General features: G+C 45.1%; 1 protein-coding gene across 10 annotated transcripts in view; it reads left to right on the forward strand.

The window, feature by feature from the left end:
- The window catches only part of PALM2AKAP2 (PALM2 and AKAP2 fusion), a 624,626-nt gene that overhangs the window by 392,520 nt on the left and 207,571 nt on the right, over positions 1-24,535 (forward strand). For 8 of the 10 annotated variants that reach the window (XM_059925270.1, XM_059925268.1, XM_059925271.1 and 5 more), the window contains 3 exons: positions 14,872-14,986; positions 16,157-16,178; positions 21,849-21,950. In XM_059925270.1, the coding sequence (XP_059781253.1) occupies positions 14,872-14,986; positions 16,157-16,178; positions 21,849-21,950 (239 nt within the window). The remainder of the gene's footprint in view (positions 1-14,871; positions 14,987-16,156; positions 16,179-21,848; positions 21,951-24,535) is intronic. The other 2 variants (XM_059925273.1, XM_059925276.1) reach the window with 1 other exon arrangement.

Here is a 24,535-nt window from a genome sequence, read left to right on the forward strand (position 1 = left end):
CTCATGGAAGCCCAGGGTGTCAGTGGCCGCAGGCAGCAATGCCCCCTTTCAGAACCACAGTCCTGCGGGAGACACGGATTGAGCACTGGCTGTGTACAAAGTGGCATAGACACTGAGGGGAGCATAGCAACACACCAGCAGCTGTTTCCACTCTCACAGCACATTGACTGCCAAACCACATTCTGTTCTGTGGAAAGGTCCACCCCAGGCAAGGATGGGGTAGGAGGAGGGGGAGGGGCTCCCCATCAGCTCGGGCCTCAACCAGGGTAGCTCTCCCTGATCAAGATGTTGGAAAAGAAAATTCTACAGCAGAAAGAGGAAACCCTGGAAACCTTTGGTGTGGGAGCGGTTCATTTGCTCTTGGAAGGAGGCGGCACAGGGCAGCAGTTAATTGCCTAGGCTCCACAGTATCTTGTAATAAACAATAATGGAGGGCTTCCCTGGTGGCGCAGTGGCTGAGAATCTGCCTGCCAATGCAGGGGACGCGGGTTCGAGCCCTGGTCTGGGAAGATCCCACATGCCGTGGAGCAACTGGGCCCGTGAGCCACAACTACTGAGCCTGCGCGTCTGGAGCCTGTGCCCCGCAACAAGAGAGGCCACGATAGTGAGAGGCCCGCGCACCACGGTGAAGACTGGCCCCCGCTCGCCGCAACTAGAGAAAGCCCTCACACAGAAACGAAGACCCAACACAGTCAAAAATAAATAAATAAAAATAAATTAAAAAAAAAAAAGCAAGATGTGACTAATTCAGTCTTTAGAAAAAAAAACAAAAACAATAATGGAAAAGAACTGAAAAAAAAGAATATATATATATATATATATATATATATATATATATATATATGTGTGTGTGTGTATATATATATATAACCGAATTGCTTTGCTATACACCTGAAACTAACAGAATATAGTAAATCAACTATACTTCAATTAAAAAAAAGAAAAGAAAAAAAAAATCCTAGGCTCCAGCAGCGAGCCGACCTAGGTTTGGATCCCAGCTTTAACATTGACTGGTGGCAGATCACAAGTTACTGATCCTCTCTCAACCTCTGGCCTGTCATCTGTCAAGTGTGGATTATAGTGGTAGTTACCGTGCAGATCGCAGAGAATTGAATAATGTTTACACACCATGCAGCACATTGCCTGGCCCATGGTAAATGCTCACCCAATGTTAGCTGTTTTTACCACTACTCCTCTTGGACATTAACTAATTTTTATCCATGAATGACTCATTAATGTACTAACTCAGGTATCTTGAAAGCACTCTCAGTCTCCCCAGAGTAACCTCCAGTAGAGGACAGCAGGCAGAAATGTGTTGATCATCGCAGTGTGGGCATTTATAAAAGCTGTGGCTGAAGCCCTGTGGATGCACACACACATACACACAGAGGCTGACAGGAAGCTCTTAACTCAGCAGGAAAGCTATCACAGAGTGCTGGATTTAGGCATAAACAATGAATAAACAGGGATTTGGAAGAGAGGAATGCGCCACATAAACAATTTTCACAATCAGATATGAAAGACCATATGCTTCCTGCATGAAAGGGTGAATTCAAAGAGAATCACAGGGGGAAATGAAGTAAACGCAGAGACAGTCCATCATTCTCACCCAATTTCTGCACATCTGTGTGTCCTCCGCCTGTGGTTTTATTTAGATGAGCCCCAGAGTAAATAAGAACAGTATGTTACACTTACACCACACGTGCGTGTACACACACACACACACACACACGAGTCAGGTAAAATTATATATTTGAGATATTTGGGAAGAGTGACAAGTCTAGAAAACACAGCAGCTACCTTCTACATTATCTTAGGAGAAAACAAATAAGACAAGTTTCTTTTTAATCAGTTCCTTGTACTAAGTCCAGAGTTGCCATTATTTTTAATTTTTTTAAGAATCATTTTTGACCGAAGGAGTTGAGCCAAAGGGTGTGTCTTGAGGCTACTTTCAATTGAAAAACAATTTATGCATTCATTTACTCAACCAGCATTTCTTGAGAACTTTCACTAAGCCAGGTTCCTTGTTAGACACAAGCTAGCAAGATGCCAGGAGCCATGTGCAAAGAAAAAGAAGAGATGGTTATTATCCTGAAGAGGTTTGCAAATGGGAGTTGGGGACAGAACCCCAAATCCATAAAAAAGTGTTTAAAATATAATGGCATAAAATTGGTGGTGGAAATATGTCTATAAGATATGGCAGCAAGAAAGCATGGGAAATGTTATCAGGGAAGACTTCCAGAAGGAGATGGTACCTGAGCAGATTAATAAGTAGAATTACCCAGGGAGCAAATTGACAGAACTTAGTAGCTAATATACGTGTGTGGTGTTTACCAGAGAGGGGCAAGTTAGTGGTCAAGGTAACATCCAGAGGCTCACAGACATAGAAAATAGACTTGTGGTTGCCAAAGGGGAGGGAGGGATGGATTGGAGTTGGAGGTTAGCAGACACAAACTGTTATATACAGGATGGATAAACAATAAGGTCCTACTGTATAGCACAGAGAACTATATTCAGTATGCTATGATAAACCATAATGGAAAAGAATATGAAAAAGAATATATATATATATAACTGAATCACTTTGCTATACAGCAGAAATTAACATTGTAAATCTAGTTCAATAAAATTAAGAAAAAATAAAATCAATAAATCAAACAAACAAACAAAAAACAACAAAAAAAATAACATCCAGGTCTCCATCTTAAATAGAATGGATTAGTGGTGGTACCAGCAGCTGAACTAAAGAATGCCAGAAGGAGGAACAGCTTTATGGAGAAGATGAGTTTGTTGTTGCATATGTTGGGTTTGAGATACTTACGGACCATCCAGGTGGAGACATTGAAAATGCGATTGTATGTAGAGACTGGAGTTAGGAGAGAGGCTGAAGATATAGGTTGGGTAGATATGTCAGTGTGTAGGTGGGAATTAAAGCACGAGGGTGGACGTGATTAGTCAGGGATAAAATGTAGACCCAAGTGAACATTTAACGAAGAAGTAGAAGAGGCACACATGTTGAGAATGTGGTATCCTGGCCTCTGAAGGGGAGAAGGAGTGGTCCACAGCGTTTTATAAAGGGAAGAAGTCAATAGATTCACACTGAAGAGTATCCATTAGACGTGGCAGTTAGGATGTCATGGACTTTAACAAGATCAGATACAACAGCATGGTGGGTGCCAAAGCAGAGTGGACTAAGTCGAGGGGTGACTGGGATGTGAGGAAGTTGAGGCAGCAAGAGGCGAGTGCTATTGGGGAAATCTGGAAGAGAGATTCAGCGGTAATTGGAACAGAACGCAGGGTCAAGAGAAGTTCACCTATTTTTGGTGTGAGCGAATTTATTCTAAAGGGACTAAACAGAAGGAGGCATCTTGGAGAGAAGTTGAAGCTATGGTGGAGAGGGGATCATGGATAAAGTGCCATCCCAGAGGAATCGGCACAAGGTCAGGTGCACAGGTGGAGGCCTTGGCCTTCAGCGGGAGAGTCTCTGAGTCAGAGGCTGGAGGTGAAAGGCTGGATGAGACTTTTTCTCTTCCTGCAGAAAGGGATATTTCTTGGGAAGAAAGGATTTAAGCTACTGAGAAATGTATTGCTTTGAAAGGAGATCATTTCACTTTCATGTAATCAAAACTCTTTATTTCTGATGAAACAGACTCAAATAAGAATCACACCCGAGAAATCAATGCTCAGCGCGGGCTTGGAAATGATTTTCTATAGAAGAAATCAGCTTGCACAGATTCTGACAGTATGAGCCATGTGATTCCAGATAAGATAAATATACAAGAAGAGAATAGGCTGGTTTCCAGGGGCTTAGGAAAACTGATGGAGAGAGAAATTTTCATTCATATTTACTTGGGATTAAATTTGATTGCACCAACATCAGTAATGAAAAGTACTAATATGTCCCAGCTGTTCACTGAGATAAAAATAGAAAGTAATCCAATATTGATTTTTTTCAATGAATATAGAAATTTTAATACATTTGGGGGGGTGGGGAAAGTAGCAAAACCAAGCCGAGATTTTTAAATTATATTGAATAGCACCAGTTCCAAGTTAGTTTCACTATAGAATCCTTTAAAAGTGTGTTCTTGCTTTGCTTTGCTTTGCTTTTCGTTCACTCAACAAATATTTATTGAGCGTCTGTATATACAGGAAAGAGTATAAGTTACAGTAATAAAATAAAATAATAGAATATGATAATAAAAATAATAAAATATCGTCCTATTTCTCAATAAGCCTGTACTCAGGAGAGGGGTAATACAGGTAGGGTTGGGGAAGATAAATACATTTTTAATGCTCTACTACCAGGTGGGCTGTACCAAGTACCTAAGAGGTCTAAGGATGCTATGGGGATTTGGAAGGAGTGAACACGTTAGGTTGAGGGGATTGAAGGAAAACATTACTACGGAAACACTTTGGGCTTTGATTACTAGGCGTATCCAGTAGATAGAGTTGGGAGAGGAGAGTCATTCCAGGCTTTTCCACAGAGAAGCCTGCTGTTGGTTCTGGCTGGGACACAGGGGAAGGTGTAAGGCTGGGAAGGCGTGAGAGCAGAGGGTGGAGGGTGTGACCTTCCACCTAAGAAGGTCAATCCGATTCGGGAAGGAGATGATGGAGAACCGTCAACTTTTCAACAAGGGAAAGGATATGAGCTATACTTCAGGAATTCTTAAAGGCACCATTGTCTTCTCGGCCATATTTCTGTCTCGGTGATGACGTAAGGGAACAAAAATGAAATGGGCTTGAGTTTCCACTGACACCTTACACTTAAGGAAGGTCCTGTTCTTTCACAAGGAGAAGTGGAAATCCTCTGTTTATTTAAAGGCCATTAACCTTTTTCACAGTAAAATACCAAATGATCTATGGTGATTCCAGATATACTCATCTAAGTAAAAGGAAACTTGTTTCCTTACAAATTGAGTCACAAATGAAAAATATTTGGGGAGTGCCATAGAAACAAATGCACTGTTTTCCTGAAATATGGAAAATGAATTTTGTAGCATCTGTGTGTGAAAGGAAACAGTGTCCTACCTGGAATATGGAAACAGAAAGCTATTAAGATAGATAGATAGATAGATAGATAGATGATAGATAGATAGATAGATAGATAGATAGATAGATAGATAGATAGATAGATAGACAGACAGACAGTGTTAGAATGGAGTGGTTAGATAATCAGGTCCCGGGCAGAATTGAGGATCCAGGCAGCAGGAACTAATGGGGCAGCCTTCAGAATCCTGCTGTAGGAATGATTGACCACCCCCCTCCCAATTTTTCTCTGTTCTTGGGCTACTCCTTCCAAGATGCAGATCTCTGGGCAAGAGTCCGGTTGACCTAGAGTCTAGTTGACCCAGTTAATATTTCCACTCCTTGGCCAGGGATATGAGGCTGTCTGATCAACAGCTTCACCAAATCCGCAAGGCACTCCAGAGAGATTGTTTCCCAGTGGAGGAGCTGGATGCTCTTCCCCAAAGGAAAAGAGCAGGGACCCTGGGCAGGCAGAATTAATGATGCCCACCACCTTAGCGTCTGCCACCAGACTCACTTCTGGACTACGAATAGTGTGTATTCTGCTCCCACTCTGCAACCAGAACTCCAGGGTCATGGGTGAGCGCCACGTTGTTGAGTCTTATGTGTAGTGGTGATTAGCTCACTGTACTGCAAAGCTGGGAAGGTCTTTCAAGTGTATGGACAGCCCAGTCTTGGCTCTCTTCCTGGTATGATTCAGCTGGCAAAAGCTGCGAGCATCAGACTGACACAAACATCACAGTACCAACATACCAGAGATGCTAAGACATGGATGATTATTACTGTGCGAAGAGTAGGAACTTCCCTGCTGAGACTTTGGATGGGGCAGGGATGTGGGGTGGGGTGGGATGAAGCACAGACCCAGCTGAGCCCCATTTTATAAGGGTTGATTAGCAGGAATGAATCGCATACCTCACGATTGCTCAATTCCCCCTTCTTTTGCCGCTGAGACATTAATGAGGCTCTAGGCTCTGATTGCCTATGGCCCCACATCCGCAGCGTGCTTCAAGGAGCATTCCTTTGAAAGTCAACAATACGTGGTAAACGTCTTGCATCACTTAGGATTAAAGGTGGATGCGAGTAACAGAGACTCACAGTAACAGTGGCTTAAACATGATGTTTATTTCTCCCTCCAGGAAAAATCCACAGGTAGGCAGTCAAGAGCTGTCTGGCGGCTGTGTGCTGGGAATCCCTCAGGGACCCAGCCTTCTTCCAGCTTAGCCCTCTCCTATCTTTGTTCTCAGAGTCCAAGATGGCAGTGAGGGCTTCACCTGCACATCTGTGCGTTTCAGGCAGAAGGATGAAGGAAGGGCTGAAAGAAGAAAGGGCTAAACAAGGTTCTAGAAGCTGCCCTACAACACTTTGACTTACATCCCTTTGGCCAGAATATGCTACCCATGGTTACAAAAGATGCTAGGGGGTGTGCACATTATTCTGTGTGCCCTGTGCCCAGCTTAACTTTAGGGGTTACGTCGCACTGAAAGAAGGGGAGGATGGGAATTGGTGAACAACTCACAGCCTCTTTTACATTTTGCCTTGTGCTGGATGCATAAAGAGGCGGGCCGCTTTCCTATCTTCTGAGGAGCAAGCATTCTCCCTGAGGTTCTTGTTTTGGCAGGTTGGTCAGACAGGCACCCCGCCTGACTGCTCAGCTGTGAAATTGCAGTTCTAGGGGAGAGAACAGGCCTGATTTCAGCACCTTGGGCCAGTCTGTCAGCATCTCCTTTTCATTCTGGGGGTATTTACTAAGACTCTAATGCATGTCGCCTGAGCGGCAATGGTTGACCGGTTCACAGTTTATGTGTGTGACCTGGGCCCATGTCCCTCGACAGTGAGGAAAGCTGTAATGGGTCCGTTGTGAGGAATAGACTGGTCTTGCTCAGGGCTTGTTCAGAAACGTACTTAGGGTCCCCAGGATCTTGTGAAGTTCCTTTACCGCTCCCCTTGCCTCAGCTTTTCGTTGGTGCTGAGTTGGCTCCGTGAAGAAGCCCAGAAGTCCCCCTTCCTCTCGGTCACTCTCCCCTTTCCTCTTCTACTCTTCCCACCGCCCCCCACCCACTTCTGGGCCCCAGTTCGTACCACCCATGCTCCCCACTGAGTAGTAAGTTCCATTTGCCTTGGGTCTTCCCGTTTCCCAAATGGAGTGCCTACAAGTCAGGGTGTTTGCTAAACTTGACCTCTGCACTTCCAAGGGATGGAACTCAGACCATGAGTGAAAGCTGGTTAGCTTTCACTGACCAGTGCTGATGGTGAGCACTATTCCAAGAGGGAAGGGCTGCCTTGGGAGGTGGTGAATTCCCTGTGTGCAGAGGATTTCAAGCAGAGGTAGGATAACTGCTGGTTGGAGAACAGTTCAGGGGCTTCATGTTTTTGGAAATCAATGCGATTAAATGGCTTCCACTTACAGCCTGACCTTCTGTGGTTCTGTGAGCATGAAAAATCCATTGTGTTGTGCTATGCATTCTTGAGGAAGTGAGGGAAAAGGAGAAATTGGTCCTAGGGAGGTAGTCGAAAGCAGTGGCAAAGAGTCCTGGTTCTCCAGTACCAGGGTCCAGATCCTGGCCCCATTATCTTTGTGGCCCTGGGCAAGTCAGTAGCTTTCTGTATCTCAGTCCTTCATCTGTGTAATGGGAGTGAAAGAATTCCTATTTCATAGGATATTGTGAAGATTAAGTATCATAATGCATGTAAAGCACTTAGAACAGTGCCTAGCACATAGTAAGCACTCAAAAATTCTCCTCATTATTACTGTTGTTACATATAAGCTGTATATGCATAACAAAAACAATATTAGAATTGTTAATATCATAACAATTATTCTAACCATCACTGATGGAGAAAGAAAAAAATGAAATACACCTGAGTTTATAGGCAAAGCCTTTTCCAAACAGTAAGACTGTTGGAAACCCAGTCTGTACTCGTCTGTACTCTTTTGGATTCTACTGAGAGATGCCATGCGAAGGGAACATTGATTGGCTCCTATAAGTAAGAAGGGCCGAGGTGCCGCAGAGAATCATGGGAAGCAGGAGCTAGAGAATCAGTGGGCCAGGGTCCCTCTCACTCAGCCTCTCTTGTTCTCGTCTCTCTTTGCTTGAGCCTTGTTTTCTCCCACTTCAGATGAGGGAAGGTAGGGTCCCAGCAGGGCCTGGAAGGCCAGGTATTTCTGGGCCAGTCCAGGCCCAGCAGAATGAGAGCACAAAGTGAGCAGTGGGGACGAGGGATAGGAATATTGGGGGCCTCTCTGAGGCATCTTGCTGGGCTGTGTCCGTTGGAGGGCAGAGTGTGCAATGATTGAAAAGGCCATGCAAGGCCACACGCTCCTGGCTGACGGAGGGACGTAGTATATTCTGGGCCTCGGTCTGTGATGTCTCCTCTGCCTGGCACGTTTTCTTCTCTTTTTCACCCAATGAAGGCATCCTTCAAGGCCCGGCTAACATAACACCTACTCAAGTCAAGTTTTTCTCACCACTTTGTATCTGTTGGAAATTGCGTTCAGCTGTAATCACAATAGTGGCTTAAACTCACAGCAAGAAATCTGGAGCAAACTGTCCAGAGCTGGTGTAGTCACTCCAGGGTGCTAACTAGAACCCAGGCAGTTTCTCTCTTTCCGCACACTCAGCCGTCCTTAGCGGGCCCTTGCCCCTCTGGACACAAGATGACTACTCCACCTGCAGCATCATATGCCTTGTGGTAGGCAGAGTAATGGACCCCCCCCTCCCAGAGATGTCTCCGTCCTAACCTTCAGAACCTGTGAGTAGGTTAGGTTACATGGCACAGGGGAATTAAAGTTATAGACGGAATTAAGGTCTCCAAACAGCTGACTTTAACATAGGGAGATTACCCTGGATTATGTGGGTGGGCTCAATCTAATCATAAGGATCCCTAAAAGTGGAGAGGAGGCAGAAGAAGAGAGTCAGAGGGAGATGTGACTGGGGAGGAATGGTCAGAGAGCTACAGCATTGCTGACTTTGACGATGGAGGAGGGGGCCATGAGGCAAGGACTGTGGGTGGCCTCAGGGAGCTGGGAAAAGCAAGGAAACGATTCCTCCCTAAAGCCTCCAGAAGGGAACACAACTCAGCCACCTCTTGATTATAGCCTGTTGACACCCATGTCAAACTTCTGACCCGCAGAAGTGTAATATAGTAAGTTGATATTGTTGTAAGCTACTATGTTTGTGGTCATTTGTTACAGCAGCAGTTGGAAGCTAATACATCTCTCGAGCACCAGGTCCCTGTACCAGGCAGGAAGAAGGGAAAGGCCGAGAGCATATGCCAGCTTTCCCAGAAGTCCCGCCCAACAATGTTTACATACATCTCATTGGCCAGAACTGTCCTGTGGCCACCTTTCTATGCAAAGGAAGCTGGATGTGTAAATTTTCAGCTGGGTACATTGCCACATATCCCCCACAAAATAAGGATTCTGTTAGCATGGGAGAAGGGGAGAACAGATCTTGGGCAGGCAACTTGGAGTCCCCGGAGGAACTGACACTTTTCCAAATTGTTGTTCTTTCCTCCAGCTCTTTTTGGGCTCTCTTGCAATTTATGTGTTTACTTGGCTGTTCTCATTACTTTACCAAGAGCTCGGCCGGGCAGACACCGTGGCTGATTTAGCTCTCTGTCCCTGATGTTCAGCACAGTGCCTGATGGAAGGAAGGTGCTTGCATTAAGTTGGATGGATGGATATATACATGGACTTTGAAGTGAGAGAATGATCGATGCACTTTATAGCGCCATAGGTCCTTTGTATTTTCCCATTACGAAGGTCTGTTGGGGTTAGGTCGATTTTATGAGACCATTTGGCCAGGATTGCAACCTCATCTCCAGTAAATTGAACGTGCACAGCTGCAGTGTGTCACCTTTCTTTACTGTCTATTACCGTCTGCTTCTTGCTTAGGAGAAACTGAGCAAGCCAGTCAGAGGCTGTTATGTGCACCTGTCTCAGCCTAAAGAGCCTTGGTTAACCTTGAGTGTAAATTACACTTCCTGCCAATTCTTTATTTTTAGCTTGGCAGTATCTCCTTGGCTCCTCCAGGGAAGACTGCATTAGATTTCGGTCATGAAACTACAAAACATTGACATTTCTAGCCCAACTGGGATGACTCTTATTAACCCCATGACACTCGGTTTCTTGGGAAGCTCCTCAGCCCTGGGACTCAGGTTTTCCACGAAAAGATGTCAGTCTGGGCCGTCCAGTGCCCACATGTGCATGTGTAGAGAAAGCTGCTGCTTGGATCTGACTCACTCAGACTTATATAAGCTGTCGATTTCCTGAGTTCATTCCCTTTGGATGAAACTCAGGTGGTGTTATCGTGAAAGTCTAGTTTTGTTGCTTTTTTTTCCTCTCTCTCTCTCCCCGTTCCTTCTCAGTTACACAGTATCACGACCCAAATCTTTAGCACTTGATCTATATAGCCAAGAGCCCTGAAACCCATAGGGCCTGGGCAGTGGACACAATTGGGCCAGCCAGTTGGCATCAGGTCACAGAGAATTCTTAATCACTTGAGCCTGCTTCATCGGAAGAAGTGAGTTACTTAAGAGTCAGCCTTTTTTTTTTTTTAAGTCAGATATTTTTAACCCAACTTTTTTCCAGAATCCCTTGTGGTGCCTGACTCTGAGTCCAGCCAGACAAGCTCCGTCAGTGTTGGTTGAATTGAATGTAAATGGATATTGTGCCCATTTTAACCCCTCACTCGACCCAGGAGAAGTGGGGACCCCGGCTCCTTTCCAGCGCCACAGCCTGCGAAAGGCAGCCTTCTCAGCGCTAGGCCAGAGGAGGCGTTTTTTTTTAAAGTGATTTACTGTTTTTATTCTGATTAGATAAGGAATACATGAGGGTTTTTTTTTTAATTGGGGAAATATTGAAAATTATAAAGAAGAAAATTAAAATCACCCAATAGCTCATTACCCAGAGACAACTACCACGGATATTTTCCTATTTTCTCGAACTTAACGCTCATGAAGGGGTGCTCTGTATCCCTCCTCATTTCTCTAGGGATTGGGGGAAATGGGGAGAGGGTAGATTATAGTCTTTCTAATCTTTTAGCTTCAGGTATTATTGGGATATACGTACACATACATATATACATATATTTATATAGATATAATATATATTAATAGGAAATATATCATTAGGATATAATATATATAGTACACACATATATAATATATATCTCTCTAACATACATATATGTATATTTTATTAACATCTTTATTGGAGTATAATTGCTTTACAGTGTTGTGTTAGTTTCTGCTGTATAGCAAAGTGAATCAGCTATACGTATACATATATCCCCATATCCCCTCCGTCTTGTGTCTCCCACCCCTCTAGGTGGTCACAAAGCACCGAGCTGATCTCCCTGTGCTATTCGGCTGCTTCCCACTAGCTGTCTGTTTTACATTCGGTAGTGTATATATGTTAATGCCACTCTCTCACTTCGTCCCAGCTTACCCTTCGCCCTCCCCGTGTCCTCAAGTCCATTTTCTACATCTGTGTCTTTATTCCTGTCCTGCCCCTAGGTTCTTCAGAACCTTTTTTTTTTTAGATTCCATATGTATGTGTTAGCATATGGTATTTGTTTTTCTCTTTCTGACTTACTTCACTCTGTATGACAGATTCTGGGTCCATCCACCTCACTACAAATAACTCAATTTCATTTCTTTTTATGGCTAATATTCCACTGTATATATGTGTCACATCTTCTTTATCCATTCATCTGTCGATGGACACTTAGGTTGCTTCCATGTCCTGGCTATTGTAAATAGTGCTGCAGTGAACATTATGGTACATGTTTGAACTGCGTCAGTTAGCTGTTGTCACAATAGTGCTCTATGACAAACTACTCTCAAACTCAGTGGTTTAAAACAAAAATCATTTGTACTTGATCACACTTCTGTGAGGAGTAGGCTGGGTGTTTGCTGATCTAGGCTGGGCTTAGCTGAGTGGCTCTAATTGAAGGTGCAGGTCTGACTGGGCATGGCTTCTGACTCTGGGTTGGGCTCCTGTCCACTCCCCATGTGTTCTTTCCTGGGTGCAGGCTGAAGGCACAGCAGCTGCCCAGAGAAGCTGTTCTCTTGGTGCCAGCAGAGGCACAAGAGGACAAGCCCAATGGGGCAAACACATTCCAAACCTCTGTTTGTGTCGTGTCTGCTAACATCCCATTGGCTAAATCAGGTCACATGGCTGCACTCAAAGGGGCAGGGAAGTACGTCCCGCCATGAGGCCAAAGCAAATCATGTGACCCAACATCAGTGGGTCGGGGACGTATATACTCTTCCCATGGAGGTGAAGGGGGAAGGGAGGGAATTTGTTGTAGAATAATGGAATCTACCCACATCCTAGATGTCTGCTGAGGTACTCGGTTTTTTGAGATTCAGATGAAATCTGCTCAGAATTCACCTGACCAGTGCTATCATCCAATCTCTCCAGGAAACCTCTAGCCCAGAGCTCCTCTACCCAGTGAATTAGTTCCATTTATAGATCATTTGAGTTGTCCCTATTCCATGCTCATATTCCTTTCCTTGATTCCTCCCAGAGTAATTTACACAGATGTGTGTAAAAGGTTTGCTGAACATTTGGAACAGCAAAGGTTGATATCTCTTTGTTTATATATTGGTGTTGCTTGGCCCCTCTCCTCTAGATTCTGTTTGCATTTCAGCCCACACACAGCCTCTCAAGTCAAAGCTTGCTGAAGAATTACCTGGGTCTCAGAAATCCTGAAGATCTCATCTTGGCTGAGCTATGACTTTTTTGCAACTTGGTTCAGCTTTTTTCATTCATTCAACATACTTGTATTGAGCATTTGTACCCTCATCATGATGAATTTATACTCTAGTAGGGGAAATTAACAATGTGTGTCTACTCTAACACAGGGTTTAGAACTATTAAACCTTGGCAATGTTGATTTTGGGGGGGCAAATCATTCCTTATTGTGGGGGGTGTCCTGTGCTTTGTAGGATGTTTATCAATTGCTGCCCACTAGATGCCAGTAGCACCACCTCTACTCTCCTTGAGTGATGGATAGCCACAATATCTCCAGACATTGCCAAATATGCCCTGGGGGACAAAAGCACCTTGGTTGAGAACCATTGCACTAACATATAGTAGACTTGATAAGACCTCTGGCCTTATTATTTCCTGGTAGTGAATCTGTGAAAGCCTCATGGGGTGGATGATATCTGTGTTAAGACTTCAAAAATGGTTAGGGTTTAAAAATGGGTTTCTTGAAGGAGGGAAAATCATGGGGCACAAATGGACAAATAAGGAGTAGCTCTGTCTAAAGCATAAAATGAAGTAGACTTATTGGTAAGAGTGGAGGCTATATAGGTATTAGGAGGCTAGATACTATCATCATAAGGACTACCACTTTTACTGTGAGGGAAATGATCAGTATATCTGAAGCTGTGTTCATTTGGAGGGGATACCATTACACATAGTGTTTGTCTTCATAACCCAAAGTAATTGCTGCAAAGTCTTATCCATCCAGAGGTCATTTTTCTGATGCCTAGTAAGGAAACAGAAAAGGCCTCTGAGGGATACAGTGCAAAAATTCCATGCCTATATCTTGGTGTTCCTTACCCCTCAGAAGATCTCACTAGCCAGTTCCCAACCGCAGATTAGAAGGTGGAAGAGGAGGAGGGGGAGGCAGGCATAGACTCTGCAGAAAAGCTTCCAGCCCGACAGAGGGAAGGAGACCAAAAGCAGAATTGAATGAATGAACGAATAAATTCAGACCAAACGATTTGGAAGCATAATAATCTGGAGTCCTGTAGGCAGGGGACCATCCATCCCTTCATAACCCCCAAAGGCATTGGTGCATTCCAGCACCACCCTAGTATACCAGCACACTCAGTGTGTAACAAGGCAGGGCATATGTGAAGTACTGTAGAGCCCATGTGGCTAGAGTTTAGCACAACGGTTAGGAGCAGGGTCTAGAGTTACAATTCCTGGCTTGAACCCTAGCCTCAAGGCTCTGCACCAGTAAACTAGTTCCTTAACCAGGCCAAGCCTTCATGATCTCATCTGTAAAATGAGAATTCCCGACTCATAGGGTCATAGGGTCATTGGGAAGGTTAAATACAATAATCTACATGAATTCTTAGCTCAGCTCTTGGCACAGGTTTAGTGCTCAAGAAAAGTTAAATGGTTATTACTATCATTTCATTGAAAGAATAGAGCTGCCAAGACTTCCCCCAAATCATCAGTGTAGCTGCTGTTCTGGAATATTCCCAGAGTCTCCTGGCTGTGCTGAAATTTCCTTTCCAGGAAATAGATAAGTGGGTTGTAAAAACTGAGGAAGGTTTCAGAAGAGTGGGGGCAGTCGTATCAGTCCCTTCCATCTCCTGTCTTCTTGGTAGTAGAGGTTAGGCCACTGAGGAAGGTGACAGCAGGTTCCCAAGCGTACTGGCCATCAGCCATTTCTCGGCAACATATTCCCTTTGAGCAAGACTGCCTCTTCACCCTTGGCCAAGCTGACAGAAGAGCAGTTATTCTGAGATAGGAGAATATGAAGCTGCTCTCCAGCAGAGAGTGTGTCCTATGCTGTGTAAAACGATCTACCTCCGAGTTAAGAATGTACACGTGAAGAGAAGGGGAGGCCCCAAAGCAAACTGCAAAGTGGCGGCAGTGACCTGGTGGCAGCACCTCTGGGTTGGTTTCCTTTGATCAGTGTCTGCTCAGTGGCAAAGCTGGAAACACAGGATGCTCTGTGAGGTAAAGCCTTGGCCGGGTACCACAGCATCATGTAAAATGCAGACCGCCAGGAAGTCACCCAGCAGGAAGAAGCTGCTCTCTGGTCCAGGGGTGGCAGGAAAGTAGAGTAACCTGTCCTCTGTTTGTGTGTTTTCCAGGCTGGAACAGGAAATACAAGCACTGGAAAGTGAAGAGTCCCAGATATCTGCCAAAGAGCAAATCATCCTAGAGAAACTAAAGGAGACAGAAAAATCCTTCAAGGACTTTCAGAAGGTGAAGGAAACAAATGTGATTTCTCTCAGTTATATCCCTGAGGAAGTAAGCACTAGCAGAATGGTGCCAATTGGAGAAAAGGCCAGTTGGCACTGATGAGAAGACTAAGCCACACACTCTGAGGGGCAGATGCTTGAGGACCAGTGCCATATCTGAAGCTGAGGGGGGCCTGTCTTCAGGGGTGGGTCCACCTGGCCCACCAGAAGCACAGACAAGAGTCATGAAATTAACCCCATCTCCCTACGGTCCAAACCCTTTCTATGCCTCATGCCTGAAAAGTCATCTCCCATTAGACTCTAGAATTCTAAAACCAATTCTTATGAAGCAGATTAAACTGACTCCCTGTGGCTTTAAGTCTTTCCTTTATAAAAAGGCCAAAGACAAAACCATATCAAATGGGCATGAACTCCAAAAACAAAGCGTCAGTGAAACATGAAATTTTACTGTACAGGCATGCCTTGGAGGTACTGCAGGTTTGGTTCCAGACCACTGAAATTAATCAAATATTGCAATAAAGTGAGTGTCATGAATTTTTTGGTTTCCCAGTGCATATAAAAATTATGTTTATACTATACTGTAGTTTATTAAGTATGCAATAGCATTATGTGTAAAAAAAATGTGCATGCCTTAATTAAAAATAATGCTGTTGGAACAATGGTGCTGACAGATCTGCTTAACTGGGGGTTGTCAAAAACCTTCAATTTGTAAAAAATGCAATATTGAGGCCCAGTAAAATGAGGTATGCCTGTCTGTGAAAACAGATGGTGCTGTGTAGCAAAGGGAGAATCCATAAAGCCAGCAGGCTCTGAATAACTCAGGACCCTCCCTGCATTTTATAACACGTGTTTCCTCAGGTACCCAACAGTTGATAGGAAAGCAGTCTAATCACATTCATTTTAAGATAGGATTTTCTGATATCACTTCTCCAACACAACCAAGGGTATTTGCTGAATAATTGAAATATATCTCTTGTAGGAGAAATTCGGTATAAGGTGGGAAGGGTAAACCTTTCCCTTAAATTTCAGGATCCCAAACAAATTTCCCAGAAGGGAAGAAAGCATGGGGTTCGCCCACCACAGTCAAGTTCTGGGGGAGAAAGATGGGTTAAATGAGTGAGGGGTCATCTCCCCACGTGTGTAGTGACGCTCTGCCCTGCTTTTGTTTCCACAGAGCTTCTCCAGTACGGATGGAGGTAAGTGTAAGCGCTCTCTCCCCATCTGTACCTGAATATTTTCATCCATCAGCTTAGTGGGTTTCATTAACACAGGCTCACCAGGAGACGCGATGTGTTGGTTTTTAAGGGCATCAGAAAGAAGGGGAGTGCTGTTTGCGGGCGCTCAGGAGGGCCACGCCCACAGTCTCCTCTGCCTCTCCTCTTCAAGGACTGCTTCTTGACCAACTCTTTCTAGGCTTACACAATTGGCCTGGCTCTTCTCCTTCCCATTTGGTCCCCAAGGTTCACTGCTTTGATCTCTCTTGAAATATGCTCAGCCAAGAGTGCCAGCCTCAGGACCAGTTCCCTGGTAGGATGAAGCCACTGGTGCTGGTGATTAGGTCTCCAGGTTACAGTATACGGCAGGAGCCCATCATCTGATGTTTAGGAAACCTTCCTAAGGCCTCTGGTTTTACTTTGAATCAGAAAACTGCAGTTTCTCCAGCCTTCCAGGGAAACAGGGCTGGGCAGAACCTCCCTCCCTGTGGGGCATGGTTGGCCAGGAGCACGTGAAGGGTGGGAGCAGGGCCCCGGCTTCCTGACCCCCATCCTGGCAGGAGTGGGCCTTCCTCTGCTCTCCCCTCCCCTCTCCTCCGCTCTCCTTCACTGGGGCCATGTGATGAACTTGGGATTGTGTGCTTCTCAGCCTTCACCTTGCTCCTCTGACGTCAGCTACAAACTCATGAAAAGCACTTGATTCCCTCTTTCACTCTGGCCCTCAGCTAGACCTGTCTTAAAATGCCGGGACTTGTCAGAAGATCAGCTTACCATCTGCTCACCTGATTCTTATAAGGTCAACCTCTAAACTAGGAAGATGACCAGGAGCCAGAATAAGTGTTGGCATCAGTGTTTTCCCAGTGTCTTTTGGAAATATATGGTTAAAGATTTTAAAATGCAGAGATGGATAATGCATTTTTCTGGATTAGCAAAGATACTTGCAATAACGATAATTCTAACTTCAGCAAAAAAGAAAACAAACAAAAGAACTGGTTTGTCTGGGTTCTCCCCACCCCCCTCCAGCAAGTAAAAGGCAGGGGATCTGGATTTTGGCTCCTTGGGTGATCTTTGGGAAGGTATTAAATTAAATTCATGTGTCCAGCGCATATGCTCAGAGGCAAGTCAGGGTCGAGCAAGCAGGGACTCCAGGAGGAGGACTTTCGATAGTTCTAGAACCTTTTCTAGGGTGTGGCCAAACCAGGACATTTGTTCTGTGCTTTGGGGGTGGAGCATGGACTGAAGAGGTGGCCTTGCCTATTTTGGGGAGTTGAGGGTGGCAGCATGGGAAGGATAGCGGGCTTCCCTCGTGCTAGGGCTGCCCAGAGGCCGTGTATGTGATCATCAGTAACACAGTGTCAGACACTGACCCACAGATACCCACATATCGGAAGCGTGCACACCAACTTTTTATGCTTTCACTTCTTTTTCTCTCAAACCAGGGCCTTTCCTAGACTTCTCTCTCTAATTAGGGAAAGAATGGAGCCTGCATTTCATGTCCCAGGGAAAGCTGTGCGGGCCATGGAGACCCATGTAGTCTATGACTTGTTAGCAAGCATCCATGAAGCCATGTTATAAACTCTCACTGCTCTCTTTTTTGTTTTCACCCTGAACTTCTCTCATTTCCTCCTGTGCTATGTACTTCCCACTATTTTTGTCTGTTTACCTAAGTAGTTCATAAAGATGGTAAGAAACACGATTGTGACTGAGAAGGGAACCTACAGAGAAAAATCACCTTCATGATTCCATCCTTCATCACTTTTTGACAGGATGGGTGAGCTCAGGCTTTTAAAAGGATGCAAAATTCTCAGGGATCCCAAGAGGTGGCCAGGGAAAAGTTTCCATGGCCTTGTCACCCTGGATGATGATTCCTACCATGTCTGGTTATAACTAAGTCTGGGGAGACCTTTCCATTACACCACATCTACTGGCAAAGAAAAGTTTGAAGGAGGGAGCACGTCCTTCCAAGAACGCAGTCAGTGTTTATAGGCCACTCTGTGGTCTGAGGGTAAAAACTCATCATGAAGCACATCCAGTTCAGGGACTTTGGGATGTCTGATTCTTTTCTCTTTCTTTGATTTCAAAGTGCCAAGACCCTCTTAGAGTCAACCAATTGTTGTTACTAAGACCTAACCAAAAAAATGATTGTAGAATAATGATGCTTAGGACAAATACCCAACTTCTGAAACACGATGATTACAGAATCCAGGCCCAACTGAAATTATGTAACTGTACAAGATGCTGCAGATAATCAGCAGAAGCGTCTCCAGTTTAATGAGTTGCCAAGGAGTCAGCTGCTAGCATGTGCATGTGTAACGACCGCTCTTCGGGTACCCTGTGCATGTCTCCCTGTGCTTTTCAGAGAAAATAAAGGTACTGGGCTGCTGGATCATCAATGGTTTTTGGCAATTAAGAGCAATGTATTCCAGTCTGGAGTCGAATTTCTTGGCAACATACATTCTGATCCCCCCTCACTTCCTCCCCACCCCACATACACACTTGCTATATGGCAGAGTCCTCATCGATTGGGTGGGTTGTTTTTACTGCCCTAAATAGGCACAGTGTTTTGTGTAAGTATAAATTGCATGTGGTATGTACCTAGAGCTACCTCTCTTCTTTACCCACCGAGGAGCTGGTGTGAAACCCTTGGCCAGAACTGGCAAAGGAAAATGTCTGTCCTGGGCCCATCTCATCCTTGCTGTTTTGAGACTGACCTTTGTAGATTTCCATCCCATCCCAGTCTGGGGTGGCCTGGGAACTTTCCCACATCAAAACCCTCATACCAGGGACTTCCCTGGCAGTCCAGTGATTAAGACTCTGCAATTCCTTTGCAGGGGGCACGGATTCGGTCCCTGGTTGGGGAACTAAGATCCCGCATGCCACAGGGTGTGGTAAAAAAAAACCCCAAAAAACAAAAAAACACCTTCATACCAATTGTTGGGACAGCTCAGTGTGTCTTCAGTTGCCCGGAAGTCACGATTTCAGGAGGGTTTTCATCAATTTTGTTTCTCTAGCTTTGGCTATTTATGTTCTTCATAAAGATTTTAGCAGTGCCAGAACTGATGAGAAGCACTCATGTTACATCTCTGCTCTGTAAGTGACTGTTCTCTGCCTTCTCGGCTGGTGGGAAGAAGCATGATAGACCACCCTGACTTTGGCAGGAAGAGGGCAGTTTACTGACTGAGGCCACATGGAGAAATCTCCCTGTGGAAGCTTTGGAGGCCCTGTTTCTTATTCCTTGTGTTGGTCTATCAGACACCCTCCGCGCTGCAGAACCTTAGGGTTTACTACTTAATGATATATTGAGGGGCTGCCCTGTCCTTTTCCTCGTGCCCCACTCCTCGCCACCCCCTTATCTCTTAGCAGAAGCCATGGCTCCCCAGCCCCACAAGAGCTGCTGTCCTCAAGCCTGTAGCCAGTGACCACTGGGCAAAGGTAACTCCATCACCCACTCACATCTGGCAAGGAGCAGCCTCTGGGGGAGCCTGAAACATAAGCAATAGGAATCACATGCAGAATTCCCCACCTGTGAGTGGCTTTTATTTCTAGCTGCTAAAACTTTCAGTATGCAGAGATGTCCTGGAAATTCTATATGTAGCATAGAATGTACCAGACACGTGTGACCAGTCCACAGAGTCTTACCTGGTCTTAATGGCTTGAGTCTCCATCTCATTTGAATGCAGGAAGTCAGATTTACTGTGGTTGCCATTCCACGGATTTCTGGAAATCCTCAGGGAAGCTCAGAAGTTCTGCACATCTGCTCTGGTCATCTCTTGTCCCCTAAACTGTCTCTCTAACCCCACATTGCTGCTCCCCCCTTCCCATGGGCCACTGTTAGCAATCTCCCTCTACCCCCTCAAGCCCCACTTACCCCCAGCTGCTGCTCTCTCTGGTCCTGCCTTGTGCTACCTTGGGGCCCAGACCCTTCCCACAGCTCCCCAGAGTGAGAGCAGAGGCTGCAACCTAACTTGAGGAATACTGGCAGGGCAGCTCAACATGGAGAATAATGGGCAACTTTGGACATGTGGCCACACTCAGAGGCTCTGGCTCCAATCCAGGCCCCTTTCAGAGGGTCCCTACAGGCTGCTTCATGGCCATCTCCCAGCCCACCATCATCTCAAAGGCCCATCTTCCTTCCTTGCAGTGAAGGACCTTCAACCATGTCTGCCCGACCCAGGGCCCAACTCCAGCACACATGAGGCCCCAGGGAGAGACAGTAACCAGAGCCTCACTCCAACCCAGGGCCTGCCTGCCTGCTGACTCCTGACTTCCTGTTCCATCTCCCCAAAGGGTTGATATAGACAAACCCATTCTCTTAGAGAGACTCCACCCCATCCACTCCCACAGAGTGTGTTCTTTGCCCTAAGAACATGATGGTCCAATGTCAGTATATTCTGGGTTATTCAGACACACGTGAGTCAGCAGTGGTCTAGTCGGCATATAACTGAACTAATCCTAATCTGGTGTCTGTTTGCAGTCCTCTCCTGCATGAAATTTAAAAGAGAAAAACCTGCCAGAACTAAGGCGGTATCGATGGGGATACACAGGATGGGACGGATGTGGGAAGTGGGTAGAGGCTAGGGACTAACTGGCCACTGGGAGGGGGAGTTAAGGACACCACCCAGGATCCTGGGTGAATAATGGTGCCAATGAGCTGAGGTACATTGTACAGGAGAAGCAGCAGATGAGCAAAGATGAGAGTTCCATTTTGGACATGTTGAGCGTGAGGTGACTATGGGCCATTCAGTGGAAGTATGTGGTAAGCAGGTAAATGTGATCATTGACGAGTGATTGACATTCCAGGATTTTGGGATGTGGCCGTGACACAAGGAAGGAATCACATCACCTAGAGCCCAGCTTTCTAGAATGTTCCTTCGCTTTCCCACTTCTCTCTGGGAGATATACAGATTCTTCTCCTTGTTTCACCTCAGTGGTTTCCGCCTCTCCCCTAATACTTCGGCACGCCTGTTGACTTCTGTGCCCTCCATCTCCCTAAATGGGCTTTCAAGGTATTTTCCCAAGCAGAGCTGGTCTCCCTCTGTTGCACGGCCTCATTTCTTGCAACTGAGCTCATGGTGAGTTCACTGGGTGCTGTTATTTGGAATCTCAGAATTTTCTAGCTGAAACACCAGCCAGAAGTACTGAAATTGTGGGATAAATTCTGGAATTTTTTTTTAAATGCCTACAAAATTAGTCTTCTGCATGAATCAGGCACATAAAGCTATATTTCCAGTTTAAGGAAAGAGCCCCAAATTTACTTTCCAGTTCTGCTTAAGGCACGTTTCTAGCTTGAGGTCCCACATTTGGCCAATTCCACCAAATTTATAATGGCTCTCACTAGTCCATCTCTCTTTTTTTTTTTTTTTTTGCCCCCTGAACTCATTGTACTCTTAGAATCTAGAGCTTTCTGGTGGATCTTTTAATACATAGAGCTGTCCTGGGGCTTGAGCTCTCTGGCCAGGATCTCTCCTACCTCAGCTACTCTACTGAATACCAGTCACTGGGCAAATGCTGGTCTTTGTTTACCCTGATCCTCTGTTGCAGTGGCCGCCTCTGTGGTCCATTATGTAGGGCAGACAAGCTGCTGTCTCGGCAGTGAACCCATTGGGCCTCCCAACACTGTGCCTAATTGTATTCCCTGTTCTCTGCTACCAGATGCAGTAAATTACATTTCCTCCCAGCTCCCCGACCTGCCAATCCTCTGTTCACGAACAGCACAACCGTCACCTGGGCAGGACGGAACCAGCAGAGCAGCTGGTAAGTCCTGGGGAGCTATTTGGTTTTGATGCCAGGACTGACCATGGGGCTTGCGTTTCTCTGAGCTTTAATAATGAGTGATGCCCAGATATCCTTACATAGGGGGGACCCTGTCCTCAGCACAGCTTCAGATGTAGAATTTACAGTGGCCACACTGGGCAGGCACTGGGCCCTGCTGGGTGTCTGAGGACCAAAGGGGAGGGAGTATTGAGAAAATCAGAAACCATTTTCTTCCACTTCAGAAGAGTCTGTCTTGTGTTTGTGGTCTTTATAGCTGTCCTCATTCTTAAAGTTCATTTGCACTCTGCCTCCAGGGATTTTTATTTTCCATATTGGAATAGTACAAGATCAAATGAGCTATGCCGGGAAGCTGGAGGGAAAGTATTTTCAAAGTGTATGAGTATGTTGCTGGAATCCTTTGGGAATCGAGCTGTTTGTATGTTGTGAACATATATATTCTCAAGTCTTCCCATTTCTGGAGTTATTTCTTAACTACTGTGGTATATTTGGGAAATAAAAGGAGCAATTTAAAGAGTATATGTTTCTTGCTAATGTTTCTCACAGTTGTGGATTTTAGAAAATAATACACTTGTGAGTATAAAGCCTATAGAGAGCTCTGCTTTCCTCTGTTCAATGTGAACGTGCCTCAGAAGTCAGAACTGGATGGCCGTGAACAATAAATCTCTATACCGATCTTTTTGCTCTTCACAGAATTGCACTGAGGGCCGGGGTGGAATGGATAAATGAACTGCCAGGGTTGTACAGTTCGTGACAATGTAGGTGAACTTGAATCTGAACATCAGATTATGCTTTACATAATCTAGGTAAATTTATGTTTAAAATAAGTCACCTAAGGACACCTTTTATAAGACAGAATAATCATGGACCGTTAAGTCAGAGGAAATCCTTTATACAGGCCAACCTGAATATTTTATGAAGCAAATAGTCCCTCCTTATTTTAATATAAAAGTAAAATAAAAGGGCAAGTAAGTATTGACATAATTGTCATGCGCACTGGCTAAATTTCAGTATCTACCGAGTGTCTCTGTAAACATCTTAGCATCATGTTGCTTTTACATACAGACTCACAGGGTTCTAGAGTTGGGGTTGGGGGGGTTGGGGAGGACTGTAAATTGTGTCTGGTCAAACCCAGGCCAGGTCAACAGATCCCCGGATAGTTAAAGGTTAAGCCAGAACTTGCAGCCTACAGTCATGCTACAAAGGAACCATTGGCAGTGACTTAAGCTGTGGATTCTTTTAAATGCTCCAAAATGCACGTCTGAGATCAGCTGGGGATAATAACTCTTCAAAAGTCACATACCTCCCTGCTTGTTATTAGAGTGTTGGTAGTTCCCAATAGCTGTGCGTAAACAGCTTTGCAGCCCCTTTCCACATGTTTCTGCACCTCACGGGACATGCAATATGACCCAACTAATGGATCGGCTTATGGAGCGGGGGTAGGGGCAGCGTGTGGGGACTAATTTTTAAGAGATATGGAAAGGATTCGTAGACAAGCAATGTAAAGTTCGAGAGTGTTCTGTTGCTGGGATTGTAGTGCCGTGTGCATAAGAATACACATACTATTACAAGCTAGTATCCTTCATCTTCAAAGATACTGTAAAAACATAAAGATCCAAATAGCAAAGGCATTTTTAAAGAAGTCTTATGTGCTCAAAATCTTCTAAAACATAAGCTTACATGTACTTTTGTTTATTAGGTAAGAACTAATTTGCATAAATGTATCTATTGTGGAAATACACAGACGCAGAGTCTTGAAAGGAATTGCCTTTGATGTGGTTAACTGCTTTGTCCAGGCTGTTTTTGAAGTAGAGCATCCAGATTAATTGTCACTTATGGCTAACAGTGACTAGTCAGAGCATGAATGGCATGCAAATTAATGGCACTCACCATTAATGGAATTCTTTCTCCTAGATATAATCCATCTTGCTTTACGAACGTCCTTTTGGAAATTTGCGCAATCTTAGGGCCATTTTAATAAATGTCACCGGTCATTACTCAGTATTATGACAAATATCTGATTGTTTGGAGTTTGGGAGGTTTTAGATTCTGTATAAATGGGAATTTATTTAGAATCATTGCTTTGCAGATTCAGGAAGCATCTATTCCAATCCCTCATTCAGACATGGAATCCGGGGGATAGAAACCCTGCAAAGAGGCCCTCAAAACCCACAGTCACCCACCATGAGACTGGGTCTCCCTCCAGGTGGCCCATTCTGTCTATAATTGATTCTGACAATTGGGAAGTTCTTCCTCTGATGGAACTCTCATTAGTCTGCTGCTTTCATCTTCTACCCATTGGTCCTTATCCTGCCCTCTGGAGCCCCTCAGAACAAACCTAAGTTCTGATTTCCCTGTAAGTAGTTGAAAATGGCAATCACGTCCTGTCTTTCCCAGGTCCTCACTTTCCATCCCCTTAATACCCACAGCCCCGGTCTCTTCAGCTGGTCCTGAGGTGAAGAGGTTGCTTTGACACCCTCTTCCATGCCTGTCCCTCCTCTCTGAACGCTCCCCGCTTTGCCTCTGAAGTACCGGGCTCAGAGTTGCCGAGCGCGTGCACTCTGGGC

Source organism: Balaenoptera ricei, chromosome 6 (assembly GCF_028023285.1).
Source record: "Balaenoptera ricei isolate mBalRic1 chromosome 6, mBalRic1.hap2, whole genome shotgun sequence".
In the NCBI taxonomy this organism is placed as follows: domain Eukaryota; kingdom Metazoa; phylum Chordata; class Mammalia; order Artiodactyla; family Balaenopteridae; genus Balaenoptera; species Balaenoptera ricei.